We start from the raw sequence: 15,022 nt of genomic DNA, 5'->3' as shown, positions 1-15,022 counted from the left end.
CTTGCAAAACTTTAGCCTTAGATGCAGCCAGACAGGGCAGGGCCTGGCTGCTTTAATCTACAGTACAGCAGTTGCTGAAGAAACCCTCAGGGGAGTTTATCCAACAATCACATAGTGCATTGCAAGGTTTCCGATGCAGTACCTCAAATTTACATACAGATTCCTCATATGTGAAAAGATGATCTCCTGCTGCTCCTGCTGTGTCAGGGATCAATACGACACCATGGCGCTGCTGTCTGCATTGTGCTGCCACTGTGTATTTCCTCCTGAGAGCCAGTGCCCTGACAAGAGTTTCCTGCTGAGGGAGGCCTTTTCTGACAATGTCATCTGGGGCTGCACTGAGCAGCACCTCTTGCTGCTAGAGGAACATCTGGAAAACAGCCCCTGTGCTTCTTCAGCCTCAGGGTGCTTTTTAAGTCACACTTGTTATGAAACATACTCTAGGACTGAGAAATTTACTGGGAGCTGGTGCCAACATCAGGAAGAAGAGGAGCAAGTTTATTATTTGGTATTACAACATTCCTCACTTACAGAATTGGGAACAGGCTCACCTGCTCACGCAAAACAAGACAGAGCAATTAGCAGGCAGAGATACTGCGAGACTGTGCTTCCACTCTGCCCTTACAGCATGCTAGGTTGTGATGCACCCAGTGCCAAGGGTATTTTCCGCTTTGCCCATATCTGACAAAATAGGGAAACAAAGAGCAACGCTGTGACCACAACAGCCTCACTGACTGCTCTGTTTCTGCACTCCAGGAAGATGGACAGTTAAGAGAGGGAACATTCTGGGCGTAGGTATCAAGCTCCCCACGATTTCAGGGAGACCCACCAAGGCTGAGGACTCCTTTCCCCTTCCCTGGCAAGAAAGAAGCAGTCATAAATCTCTGAGCTGCTTATGGCAAGGGGAGGAGCTGGTACCACATCTACCAGACCACATGAGCTAGGGGAAAATACACCTATTAACCAAAGTGCAGATGGGATGTTCCCAGCAGGATGTGGGACCAGCCTGTATTGGCAAACTCTAACCACTCAGCAGGGAGTGCCAGGCGGTCAGCAGTCCATCCCATGCTTCCTACCCAGCTTAGTTAGCCTGTTTTTTACTTGTACAAGTCTGACTAGTATTTCATGTTCTGACTTTGTCCCTACACCTCTTTGATGCCAGCATCCATTTCTAGCCTTTCTCCATTGCTCTTCCATCTTTTGGCTACCTGTCTACCCTCACATTTCAGAATAAATCTGTCTTGCAAGACTATCACAGGGCAGCAGCCAGAGCATTCCTGCCTGTCTGCCATGGGAGTTGCGAGGACCCAACACCCAGGAAGTTCTGAACAAGCAAGCAAGAAATCAGTGCTTTGCTCCCACTCCTCATGAACTACATTAAAAAAAAAAAAAAAAAGACAGACAACAAAAAGGAAGGTGGAAAGCAGTATAAAGTAAGTTTCACAGGTATCTCATGCCTATAAGGTTCTGGTGTTTTCTCCTCAACTGGGTGGTGCTTCTTGCTATTCCAAAGACTTAAAAACCAAAAGATTGAGTCACAGTCATAAGTGCAATCTTGCGACCTGAATCAAGGCCAGTCAGAGTGGTTAGAAGCACCGAAGATATTAGAGAGCATGCATACGTTGGCCCTGAGCCATGGCTGTTTTGAATGTGTTTACAGCTTGTCAGCCCAAGTACTTTAGTTTACTAACCAGGTTGGCATTGCATGTTGTATTCAATTACTGCAAGCCTGAGATTCACCAGCTACAAGGATTAGACAGATTCTGCTCTTCCTGACTCTAAAGAACCTGGGGCTTTCTGGTTGTTGTTTAAATTAACAGCAATAATTGTTTTCTTGCAAATGTTAGAAGAACGCAGATTAAGAATCTAGAAACCACAACACATAAGATTTTGCAAAGTGGTTGCTGCCGGCACAGCTCTGTGAAGAGAATCAGTGACTCAAAGTGGGCATACAAAAGGCATTTTAACTCTCAGACCTTCCTTTGGTACAGTGTGTTCATATGCTGTGCAATGAATGTGTTCAAAGGAGAGGTTTCCCGTCAGGACAGCTCAGAGTCTCAGAGAAACTGACAGCCTACGAAAGAGAAAAATTTTGAAGTGTAAATATCTTTGAAAGCTTCTGCTAAACAGGCTGGAGGTGTCTAATTTCTTGGTGATATTAAACAGGGCAAATTCTGTAAGCAAGCCAATCATGCTCCATGCAGGGAGGGGAAGGAGCAGGGAGAGGAGCCAATATTATTTATAACATCAGTACTGGTGTGCCAGCTCTCCTCAGGAAGGGCTGTACATCCAGGCAGAGCCCTTACAGAGCAAAGGGTTGGAGAATAAAAAGGAAAAGTTGCATCTGTTGGGGGTGGTGAGGGGAAAGTGACAGTAAAACAAAACAAACAAACAAACCCAAATACTGAGAGGAAGAAAGGAGAAGGATTTGGAAATGCTGGCAAGGGAAGGACAAGCTAGTAACAGTAGTACCAAGCAGAGCAGTAATCCCATTTATTGATGCAGCTTCAGAGGTCAGCTTTTCCGGACCTCCTTGGGACCAAGCTAGGAGAAAAGTCCACAGCCTGCTCTACCACAGCCCTGCTTCCCACATAGCTGGCAGATAGCGGGAACAAAAGAATCTGGTCTGAGGACCAGCAATGCCTGCCGATGCTGCGTCAAGTACGGACGGCACAGCAGAAAAGGAAAAAGAAATTCTACCTGGAAATCTCTAAGTACCAGCCAATTTCCCCTCCAAACAGAACATAAAGTAGGAGTTAGTCACTCAGCTTTAGCACTCCTGCCTCCCTGGGCGCAATATATACAAGAATTGGAGAGATCTGTTTTGGTAAAAAATTCATCTTCTAAACTCTAGAAAAGTGACTCCCCTCATTTCCTGGGGCGGTGGAACCAGCTTTGCCTTTCCACTGGCTGCCCTGCGCCCACCTCCACAGAGCCCCACACCCTCAGCTCCACGCATGTTTTTGAGCCTGGCTTTGTTGGTGAATGGATCTTGAAAGACCTTTCTTATTTCTATTCTTCCCATCGCTGTAATCTCTTCCCATCGCTGTAATCTCTTCCCATGTGAATAGCAGCAATAGGATCATGATGGCTGAAGTTTCCCATCCTCTCTCAGTCTCTTTAGCTTCCACGCTGCAAGCTACCCACTCCAAAACTCTTGGCAATAACTCTTCTCTAGTTATGGGTGTCAATCACTAACTTTCCAGCAGTCGCAACACTTTCCTGTGCCCCAAGAATACTGCAGCAAGCTCTCCCTCTGTCCTCCTCTAACTCTATGCAAGTATCTTCTCCACTTTTCACCCCAGCTGTATGGGAAGACAGGCACATTCTCTCTTTCTGGGAGTGAATTATCACTACTTATTACAAACACTGCCTGACACCTTCTGAAGCTATCAGCACTGTCTTGTTTGGCAAACATTTGGGCTGACATTTTCCAAGACAGGCTTCCAGAATTTTTGGAAAGTTCAATTGCAACAGTTCAACTGTTACAGAAAGCAAGGTTCAGGAAAATTAAATCACTTCTCAAATTAAATAAACAAACAACTTAAGCATTAGTGGAACCCATTTCTCCTTTTTCCTCTTTCCCCTGTAGGCTTGCTTCAGAGCAACAGTCAAAGTTTGGCAAAAGCATTGGCTTTATGCCAGGACATGCGTCAGCAGCTCAGCACGAGATTCTGGAAGAGCTAGAAGAGGGGATATGACCTAGCTTGCTCAATGCAAACATTTGTTAAGGCCTCCTTACCACAAAAATGACAAGTCAGGGGATGCTGAAATCCACACTACAAATGCCCATGTTGATTATGTCCTCACTGGGTCACAGACAAAACTAATGCTGGTGCACCTCTTGTCACCCTCCTTGTCACAGCAACAGATGTTTGTGCAATGGACACAAAGCAGGTGGAATATGAATACATAAGAGGAGGTGGCTGAAGTGGTACAGTTTGGAGGCAGACCAGCCAGTGTCTTAGTCTGCTCATATGATGCAGGTGGTAGGGGGGATTGGAAGACAGATCCCAAACGACAAGGTGTAGAACACCACAAGCTTTCTGGAAGTCAGCTGCGGCCCTCACTTCCTGAGGGCCCTCTGTTCCACAGAACATGAGGTGCTGGGAGTTGGTCACCCTACACACTGAGGGAACAACATGGAGCCCCTCCACAAGTAGTCCAGGAGGTATCCCTTCATTCTCTTTTAGAAAGAGACACTGCTTTTGCCACTCTGCACTTTCTCTATGGTGTCTGGGTAGACCAGGTGGAACCCTAATGCACTACCTAACCAAAGGCTATAGCTGCTATAAAGATGTGGAAGGACTTAATCAAACACTTGGCAGAAAAATACAAAGCCCAGAGCAAGCCCAGAAAACAAGTCAAAGCAAAATGCCCTCAATATCCAGATAGCAACAACCCAGTCTCCAAGAGAAAGGCTGGTCTCATGGATAAGGCAGATGAACATCACACCAGAATGCTGCTATGTCTGTGTGATGCTAAGCGAATTACTTGAATTACATTAAAAAAAAAATTAAAAATAATCATTGTTTACAATGTTTTCCATTTTCTGCGTGCCTGACTGGAGTGTTGTTAACTCTTGGTTGCAAGTGAAATTAAAGGGATTGTACTTTAAATGGAAGAAAACTACATTAAAAGTCAGAACCTGGTTTTGCCGAACATTACGCATCTCACATTAAGTACCCAAAATCAGCAGGTGCTTTTGCTATAATTTGTCTGCCTTGATTACCTGTGGTTAGTGAACATACCATCCTCTTATCTCACAGGAACATTGCAAGGATAATTAAGATCTGTGTAGCATTCCAACTGTATTTGGAGTTAATCGTCATGCCAAAAGGAAATGAGTACTTTTGTACTCAGAACAGAGTTTGCACAGTGTCCTGTAAATAAGGTGTACACACAGCTCTAGAGATAAAAATACCGAATCCACTGAGTATCATTCACTATATACACTGAACAATGCAGGAGCCCCATAGAAAAAATAGGACATGATTGCGTAACTGAAAGTTATCATAAAGATTCAAGACAAGGCTATAGGCACAAGGCAAGGCCGGATAACCATAGTAATTTCTTAACTTCTGAATGACTTCACAATCTTAATATTTTGTCTAAGTGGTGTATATAGTGCCTGTGTTGTGCTGTTACATGCAGTTAACTGTTGATTTCTAGGCTCTGGTCACAAAGAGAATCTCAAATTTTGAGAAGTAATTGCAGGCACCTAAGAAAGAAGTAAAAGGGCAAGGAGACAACTATAAAAGCAAACACATGTAAACAAAAAATGTTTTCTGCTAAACAAATGTAGTGAAAAAGAAAATAGAAAAGACATACGTCTTGGTATTTCTGGTCCAACACATTTTATGTGCTTGGCTCAGCACAGTGTGTTTGATGCTTAATTTTGTTACTGATGTCTTTTCCACTACAGCTGAAAACATAACTACAGTAAAAGCCACGTAGCAACTCACGATGACAGAAAGTTTAACTTGTTTGGGAAATATTGAAACCATACATAAATTAGTCTCTTCCTCCTTGTCATGGACTGTCCTTCATGAGTGGCATTGTCATTTGTGGACTAATTACAGACAGGATCAGCTGAAGCGGTTGAGGTTCACGATTAAAAGTCTAATCTGTATCAGGACACCTCTTTCTTTTGGAAGCCATAAACTATCTTTTTATAGTCAAAGAGAAGAAAGCAGCCATTTATGTTAAAAATTATTTTTAAAAAGGCAGCCTTCTAGCATTATTAAGGTAACTTTGAAATTAACTACTGTTAAATGCTTATGAGGCAATATTCAAACAAAGAACAAGATTAAATATTAGGCAGTGTCTCTTTCAGGCCTTGTGTCACAGGCACTATGACAACTGGTTCTTTGAAGATAACTCTCAGCCATATGTAGTCACATAGCATTTTTCCTTCATCCTGAGAAACATAACCTGGAAATTTCAAGCCAATATTAAAAAGTCCTTGGAGCTTTTGAATTTACTAATGATCATTTCTTCTTCCAAAAGCCTCTTACATATCACAAGAATTCTCATCTTGAGAGATAAAGGCATCTCAGAATTAATAGACTAAAGCATAAGCAGCTAACTAGATTCCATACTTTATAGTCAAATAAAATTAAGCAAACATCAATAGTACATGTACTTCATAATGCTTTAAGAAATCTTGACAATGCATTTTTATAAATGAGAAAGAAGAACAAGGAGACTGTCTCAAGTAGGATTCTTAATCCAACATTCATCCTAGAAAAAGTAAGGAAGCATATGATATGGCACTAACCAACAAAGAGTAATAGAAGAATGTATATAAAGAATGCTAAGTACCAATGGTTTGTGGAACTTGTCAGACTCTTGAAATTGTTTTGATGCAAGATAAATAAAACTGTCTGATAAAGGTGATGGTGTTGGTTTACATGTACACTGATATCTCTAAAATATCCATTTTCTTCTCCCATGACATCTTAATTAATAGGACAGAACTATATAAAGCCAACACATAAGTTAAACCACTTAAATGACAGATTTCAAAGTGTCATTTACAATGTGGGAATTCAAGGTTGTTTGGCTACACTTTCTTAGAAATACAGTAGGAAGGAAGTGACAGTTGTCTTTGTGCTATCAAGCATTTTTATGAATGACTTGGGGAAACCAAAAGTTTGCAGATGACAAAGATATTCAAGGAAACAGCAATTTGGGATTGAAGAGCTCTACAATCTAGGAAGCAAAACGATAAAGAGAAACAAACTTCAAAAGTCAAACAGATTAATTCAAACTGAAACTAAGACATTTTTGACCATGAAGACAGCAGAGTCAATAGTTATTTACCAAGGCAAGCAGCAGACTCTCTACCAAGACTATTGTAAAAACAAAAATAGAAATTTTCCTTAAGTTCCAAGCTATAGCCATGCTACTGAACCTGAAGCAAAAATAAAGAAAGATAGCCTGAAGGTCCACATCAAACCACAGGTCAGGCTAGGTGGTCCCTTCTGAACTTTTAATCTACCATAATTGATTATATAGATAGCTATTTAGTGAATAGTCAAATTTGTTATAAGAAGTGGCCATCTCCCACTCAAAGTCACCGTACTTCAGAGCTGGCAGTTTTATTCCCTCTTATTCCATTTTCACAGGGTGAAGGAAACAAATCTTATATTCTAGATGCTTTATCAAAGCCTTTAATCTACCTGAAAATAACGCTTATTTTCCTTGTGAAAAGCAATGACAACCCACATGCACACATGTATGAACATCATAATGTAGGATGTTTTGTTCCAGCGTCTCCTTTCCAAAATATCTGGTATTTAAAGACCCTCTCAACCGCAATTAATCACCAATTCTCTCCACTAAAATTCACAAAGGGTGAAAAACTGAGGCTTGAAAATCATACACACAAGACTCATGCTTGAAGTTTAGGCTTAGCATCAGCTACAAGCCTCAATTTAGCTTTAAATATACAATCTTAATCAGGCACTGCTACATTATGTCAGGTAATCTGTCCTATAGTGCTGGTAGGCCCTGTCTTTGCTCCCTGTTAAAGCAGTTTACCCTTGCAAACCTACAAAGCTTTGCTGACTCCAAAAAGGCAGGAAAGGACTCACTGATTTTGTAGATTCCAGAGACCCTGAAGATAGGGTGTCTCGGCTGCCCCGACTCTTGGAACTGAGATGGGGTGAGGATGATGGCGAGTCATCAATATAGGGCATCATATCATGATGTCGCCTCTGTTCTTCAGCACGGTCTGCATCATACGCATAGCTAGGTGGTGTGCCACTGAATGAAGCATCTGTAAAACACAGGAGAAAAATCTGTCTGGTCAGAGTCAAGCTGGACAGGAGACAGGCTGGTCAACCAAGGCACTGCCTGCCTCCTAGCTATTATAATTACTTATCAGTAAACCCAGAGTCAGTGATAGTTAAATATAGATCAAGTGGAGGCGTAAATTTAATTAAACTCATGTTGTCACCAAACGTTCACTTCACTCATTCTAAGTCCTAAAAGATAAAGTCCTTTCTAATATCTAACATTGGTGTTCATTTAATTACAGCTTCTTCCCCCAAGTTTTCCTTCAAAAGCATTAGCATCAAAATAAATCCTTTTGCAGGCTCCATAGAAGTTATGCAGTCTGGGTTTAGGAACGTAGTGGGTTAGGGTAACAGACCCTGTTTTTTCTGTAGAACAAGAACAGATGATGCCCCTGCCAGTTTAGCAATCAAAGATAATACATAGCTCAGGGGAGAATAGCCCTTTCCAGACCTCTCAGGAACACGAGGACTAGGAAAGAAAGGTCTTACAAGTCAAGTGTACCAGCCTACTGCCAAAAATAAAATCCTAAGAGGCCCTCTTCTATTGGCTGCCCTTCCTCCTCAATTTTGAGACTAACTCCTTAAACAAATTAACAAACCACCACCCTGCTCCATCCTACATCCCCCTCCCTCCCCAAAAAAAAACAAACCCAAAAAAAGATGGTGGTATGAAGAGTCAAATTAACCATTATTGCATGAGATATCAATGAACTTCTGCAGGAAAGATAAGTAGTAATATTGGTTCTGGTATCTTTAGTGTGTACAGAGACTGTTTCTGCAAAAATCTACATTAAGGACACACACTGAGCAGCTCCCTCCACCATAGGTTAAAAGGTCTTTTACCTCTCTGCATAAAGAAATATACACAGCGGACCAAAATTTGCTTTCTGCACAGTGGCACCGCATCACATACATCTTTCCTGAGAGAAGCTGGAGACAACCTTACATACCAGTTACATGGGCCTGTGAAGCACTTTCACCTGTCAATGCCCAGAAGTTTCCTGTGTGGAACAGTAATAGCCATGCATGGGCCACTGAACACAAAATTGTAGAGTTCCTCCTCCTCTTTAAGTTACAAGTCACAAAATGCCACTCTTGTCCCAAAATTGAAAAATATCCACAGGGAGATAAGCTAGATCCACTTTCACAGTAGCAGGTGAACCTTATGGAAGACAAAGCCACAAGAAAAAGAACAGCTTTTTTGTCTTTTAAGTTTAAAAATATGCATTAAATTCATACTTGAACACAAGTAGAACCAATTTTTACTTGTTTTCACAAATATCCAGGTTCTGTGAAAATAATAAGCAGCAGCTGCCAAGCATACTAATAATCCTGTTATACATCACTAAGGCAGGGCGGAGGAGTAACATTTTAAAGCCCACTTTCCTCCCTCACAGTAAACTTAGTTATAGCATGACTCATTCCAGTAAAGGATGTGAACTTTGTGTGGAACAGAATAAAACTTGATCCATGTGGCTTATTCAGGAGGGAGAGCTGGTCTAGGGAATTTATGCAAACAATATACTGAAAATCCAACAATAAACTCACTGTGGAAGTGAGCCTCTCTCTTGGTTCGTACCAAATACCACCCAGCTAAATAACAGCTGTATATGAGGCCTTTAGGCTGCTGAAGGACCACGGCAATATTATTTTAACAAGCTCAATGAGTTTTATGTCACCCACCCGCTCGTAGTGTTACCTTGTGCTCAGGCTCTCAGACTTCCTCAAAAGACTGATTAGATTGTGCAAGACCACAGGAATGGGGGAAAAAAAAAAAAAAGGCGGCAAAAAGGTGGTACTCTGGAAGGGACTTTTGTCTAGATGTTACAGGTTTCCAGAGCTCCCCAGCCATTTAGAAGACACCATATTAAGTTGATTTAGTAAACAGAGGCTTGAAAGGGAGTTGCTGAAATATCCCAAAGTTGGACAATGTCTACAACACCTGCAAGCCAAACAAATCTCATGCTGGAATTTTCAAAAGCTCTTTGGCTAAAAGAATGTGGAAGAGAAGAGTAGAAGACAGCATGGCCCCCACCTTGCACTACCCAAACAGGCAAGAAAACACTGAAAAGAAGTAGTAAAAATACCCTCCTCACACACAAGATGGATGGCATTCTGTTTGGCCGGAAGGTTAAGGGACTGTTTTGACTCCAGAAACCAGAATTATAAATAGGAAGGAGGATGGGTGTCTCCTTGCATCTCTGCACTATTTATGCCATATATAAAAAACAAACAAACAAACAAAACCCTAACACCATATAACTTCAGTGGAGGAGTGCAGATATCTGTTTTCCATTCAGCTGTCCCTTGCGCAACTTTCTAACTTAAAAAGCCTGCAAGATATTACTGACAATTTAACACTGGCATTATCCAAGGAGGAACATCAGTACTGGGCACTCACATAGGCTTCATGCCTTTGATCAAGCAAGAGTTCTTCTTCCTTCAGAAGTTTCTTCAAACTACTCTTAGCCAAACGAGTTTCTCTGGCACACATGCAGTAACAAGACCACGTTGCTGTGCAGAAATTAAGGCAGGAATATTTCTTTCACTCCCAATGCTCACTCAAAATTTACAGTTTGTTCCACTTCTGTTAATGGGGGAGTGAATGCCGACTAAAATATATTAGCAGAAAGGCTTACAGTGAATCACAGTATTTTCACTTTCCTCACTTTCTCCTGCTAAAAAGCAGGCTTCACACTTCCACCTTCCATAACGTGTTCTGTCTCCTACTGCACAGGAAAACCTTTATCTGAAACTGAAGAAAAGGGCAGGTGGAGGACTTGGGCTCAGAAGAGGAGATTTATTCCTAGCTTTGCAACAAGATTCAGTCTACCTTTGAATCACTTCATCTCCCTATCCATAAAAATGAAAATAATACATCTCAACAAGGAATGAATCTATCAGTGTCACAGACTGCCATGAGATCTGTGCATAGAAAGCTCCACGCAGAATTTAAAACTTTATTTCTGTATCCCCCAGGGATCCTTCACACATTAAAAAGCTTAGAAGTAGTTATAATCCCTCTTCTTTTTATTACTGCTGCATACAGCACTGAAACCCACCTATGGAGATTTTAATTATCTCCAAAGCAGAAGAACCTTCTTGCTTTTATTCTACCCTTTTTTTTTTTTTTCCAACAGAAGCAAAGTATTATTGCAGCCAGATACACTACACAAGTCTTAACACTAATAACAGAGATAGACTTGTATCGCTGTGATTAAAGAGACCACTGTTGCTAGGTAAACTAGGTTATTCATATCTCCTAAACCCAGCACAATGCTGCACAGGCTGTTCAGGCTCTACCTGGGAGCAAAAAGACTAGAGCAAAGAGATTAGAGCCAGGAGCTCACCTGCTCAGACACTTCCAGCTGCTCTGGGTGCTGCTATTGCAGACTGCAAGTGGAGACAGCAGCTGGGCCCAAGCAAGAGCACTCAATTTCTTAGCCAGTGTCTCAGGTAGGGTGAGCATTAAGAGGGTTCTTATTCTTCTTTTAGGGCCAGACAGTAAGTCATCAGTAACCGAGCCATCAAAGCCAGAGAAAGATGAAACACAGGAACAAGAGCCAATTGCTGACAAGGAACAACTAAGGAAAAAGGGTAGGCATACAAGGATAATGGGCTCAAACATGTTCTATTGAGAGAGCACCAGAGAGAGATACTAAGAACACTACTCCATGTGTGTCTTGCCTCTCTCACCTCACCAGCAGGTCCCCTCTTTGGGTAAGAGGGCCCAAAGAGGTCTGCCTCTTTGGGTAACCTGCAAGAGATCCTACCCCATAGAGAAGAGCAGCAGCTGTGACTTACAGAAACAAGCCCTCTCAGCACCTGAGAGTAGCTGTTTCTACCACTGTCCCTCTGACATTCTCTTACAGTACCCCTCTCCTGCACCAGCACGATCTTCAGGTGCAATGAACTACCTGGGGCTACAAAGGCTCATCATCAATTCACACATTCTGCTAAAAACCTCAAGCATTTACTTCCACCTTAGGCTCTGACAGCAATGGCTTCCCTGGCCCTGCTTTGCTCCAGCTTTTATAAGTCTGTTCCACCATCCCCCTCCTCAGTTACTGCTTCCATCCTCTCAACCTCCTTTCTCATCTCTGTCCCCTTTTAATTTTCTTTTGGTTTTCTCAAATTTAATATTCCTTTTCTTTATTATCCTGTTCCTCCCCTCTTCTAAACTGCTCCTCTCCCTCACTGCCTCAAATTTCACCTGGTTGGGGGGTAAGGAAGACTAACAAATTTACAGTTAGTCACAAATTCACTGGCACTCAGAGACAGCACAGCAACACTGTTCCCATGTCTTGTTGCCTACACCCATCCTGCTAGGTGCCACATTCATTCTTTGCGAATATGAAATCAAATCATAGATCTAACTTGAAAGCAGGAAGAGAAAAAGAAATTAAGTTCTAAGTAAAAAGAAAGATTAGCTGCGTCTAATCCAGGGCCACACAATGGTTCAAATGCATGTATCATGCTTTCACAGCATCACAACATCCATAGCTGCTTGAGAGGCTTAACAGCAGCATGCAGAGAAGCTTCCAAGCTAGCTGTGCTCCAGCTAATCCCACTAAAAGAGCAGTGAAGCCACAGCAGCTCAGACCTGCCTGCCTAAGTCAATACCTCGAATCCTGGAGGAAGAGGGGAGTTGCACCTCATGCCAAAGCCCCGCATCACTGTGGCTTCATTGTAAATGGTACCAAGGCTAGCACAAGTTTGCAATGTCTATACTCACTCCAAAAATATTCCCGCAGCTGCAGAACAGAAAAGAGCTAAGGCAGTTTGCATCCTCTGACTGTGTGTTTCTATGCCAGGGAATGTGTGAGGCCATAGTTTGACAATGCATTGTCTTGGCAGCAATAGGGGTTTTAAGGTTTCCCCCACCAAGCCATAGACCATTGCATGGCCCTTTCTCCTCTTATCCCCTTAGTTCTGCAACCCCACAGGTGTCTATAGTCCAGATAAAGAACTCAGCCAGCTCAAAGAAAAATATCTTTGGCACTTCCTTTCTAAGCTGGATCAGCTCTCTGATCTAGTTCGTGGCACAGAAAACCAAACTTTCAGTTTGGATTGCATGGTAGTTCAGGGGCGGGTATACTTAAAAAGCTTGTACTGTAACTGAAGACATCATATTAGCAAAACACTGCTTCAATTTCCTTTAGGCTGAAGCTTAGTCAATTCCTGGGATTTACACATGACTGTTTTGAGGATAAGTTACCAAAATGCAACACTTTTTTTTTTTATTCTTTTGTAACCTTTAAGTTATTAATACACCTTATCAACCTTAGCTCCAGCTTTTACAGACTACTGTTTGCTTGGTGATAAACAATACAGAATCGTGTACTTTTATTCCTTAGTGCTGGCCAGGCTACTTGGAGAAGGATCAGGGATTCAGGCCCAGTGCTGAGCATATGTAGAAGTACATCAGTGTGGATGGGCTGTGAATGCAGTTGCCTAGGGAATACAGCAGCACTTTCTAAAAAACAGAAGAGTTAAACTATGGAAAACTAAGCATCTTGCTTATTTCCTTGACACCTTCTGAATCATCATCTCCCAAACCAGGAAATAGTTCACTCAATACTTCGTACACTTTTGCACAAAACCACGATCCACAAACAATAATTACGCTGTCTACCTGTATCAGGAGCCTGTCCCAGAACAAAGATCAAGTATCAAAAGGAAAAAAATATAGATACGTTTGCCATGTCAAATCCCTATGGTTTTATTCTTCTCAGATTGATGAAGAAAGGATGCTAAACAGATTCAAAACAAACTATCTCTTCTCTGTGTAAAGACAGTACGTTTACATGTAAAGACGTGTAGTGAAACCTGAAGCCCCTGCTCAAATACAATACCAATTCATTTAGCAACAAAAAAATCCCATTAGTTTGCAAATCATTCTTTAGTATTAGATGAGCATAAAAACAGAAAGGCAAAAAGTAAGGAAAGCCAGCTCCAAGCCTGCCTATGGCCTCAAACTGTATTTCTCCATTAAGCACATGAAGAGAATCCAACTATCAGTGCTAACTGATAGACTTCTACACGGCACCCCACCATTTGCCACTGCTGAACAAGCTGTTTGGGAGCATGGGCTGCAGAAATAGAATTGCACTGAAATACATAACACAGCCCACCCACAGGAAACACCCATCAGCACACAAAACCAAGACAGGAGTTAAACAAGCAGTTTCATACAATGCAGCTAATCTGCAGTTTCCCTTCTGCAGGCAGATGTGAAATGGGCTCTGAAAGCGTGCTGTATGTTGACAAACTGCAGTGAAACACTCTTTAGGGAATAGAACAAAAGGGGAACAGTACCCCAGGAAGGGAGGTTTCTAAATACATAGCAGGTCACTGGAATGACAACTACAGCTTATACAGCAACCAAAAAAGGAGTTCTGCAAATCCAAAATTTCAGTAAATTTTCCTGAAATCACCATATCCATTTCAGGTTTGCAACCTCCCCTCTCCCACTGTAATAGATCACCTTTCTGCCGCATGTCGAGTGGCTGCAGAAACAAGTACCTGTCACATGTAAATTTTACCCAATGTTTCACTTTCTTTTAAGGGTAAGCGTGTGTTTGTGTGTGCGCATGTTGAGTGCACCTGTATGTGTGCATGTAGAGATTGAGAACTGCATCTTATTTTTGAGATGGAAGAAGGAGAAAGCAATGTACCTTGCACATGGAAGCAGCAAGACAGCCGGTGGTTCTCTCCACCCTCCCTGCCCCAGGGGATCTCAGGCCATAGACATTAACTAGCCTCCAAGAAACTCCTGTCTCTACCGCAGATGAGCTTTATCCTTGTAGCAGACAGCGCCCTTAAGTCTTTAGGAGATGAATTAACTGCAGTCCACTTTTAATCTTTTAGGTGTGTCAAACCCAGATCATTAAACATCTAAAAAAGATGATCAGAGTTCTTTAATCTGTCCATATATTCCATGAAGAGTTCATGCAGAGACTAGAGGACAGGTCTGATCTGTCTGTAGCAGTCTGTTACTGAGACATGCTGTTGCATTTTGCTCCAATTGGCATTTTCCTGGGGACAGATTTAACATTCACACAGATCTAATTACCCATACAGAGTGAGGTTCCATGATCCAGCCATGATGTGAAAGCTGGGACTACTGAGACCATTCTCCACCTCAGGAAAGCCTAAGGCATCCTCACACAGGACAGAAAGAACTGCTTACTAAGGCTACTGAGAGAGTCATTATCATG

General features: G+C 42.0%; 1 protein-coding gene across 2 annotated transcripts in view; it reads right to left on the bottom strand.

Moving 5' to 3' along the window:
• The window catches only part of BCR (BCR activator of RhoGEF and GTPase), a 101,302-nt gene that overhangs the window by 43,813 nt on the left and 42,467 nt on the right, over positions 1-15,022 (bottom strand). The window contains exons 4-5 of one of the 2 annotated variants that reach the window (XM_059827469.1): positions 14,056-14,086; positions 7,599-7,805 (exon numbers count right to left, since the gene is read on the bottom strand). In XM_059827469.1, the coding sequence (XP_059683452.1) occupies positions 7,599-7,805; positions 14,056-14,086 (238 nt within the window). The remainder of the gene's footprint in view (positions 1-7,598; positions 7,806-14,055; positions 14,087-15,022) is intronic. The other variant, XM_059827470.1, reaches the window with a different exon arrangement.

Source organism: Gavia stellata, chromosome 21, assembly GCF_030936135.1.
Source record: "Gavia stellata isolate bGavSte3 chromosome 21, bGavSte3.hap2, whole genome shotgun sequence".
NCBI lineage: Eukaryota > Metazoa > Chordata > Aves > Gaviiformes > Gaviidae > Gavia > Gavia stellata.
The sequence above is the reverse complement of the archived record's forward strand: the minus strand, read 5'-3'. Positions and strand labels throughout refer to the sequence as shown.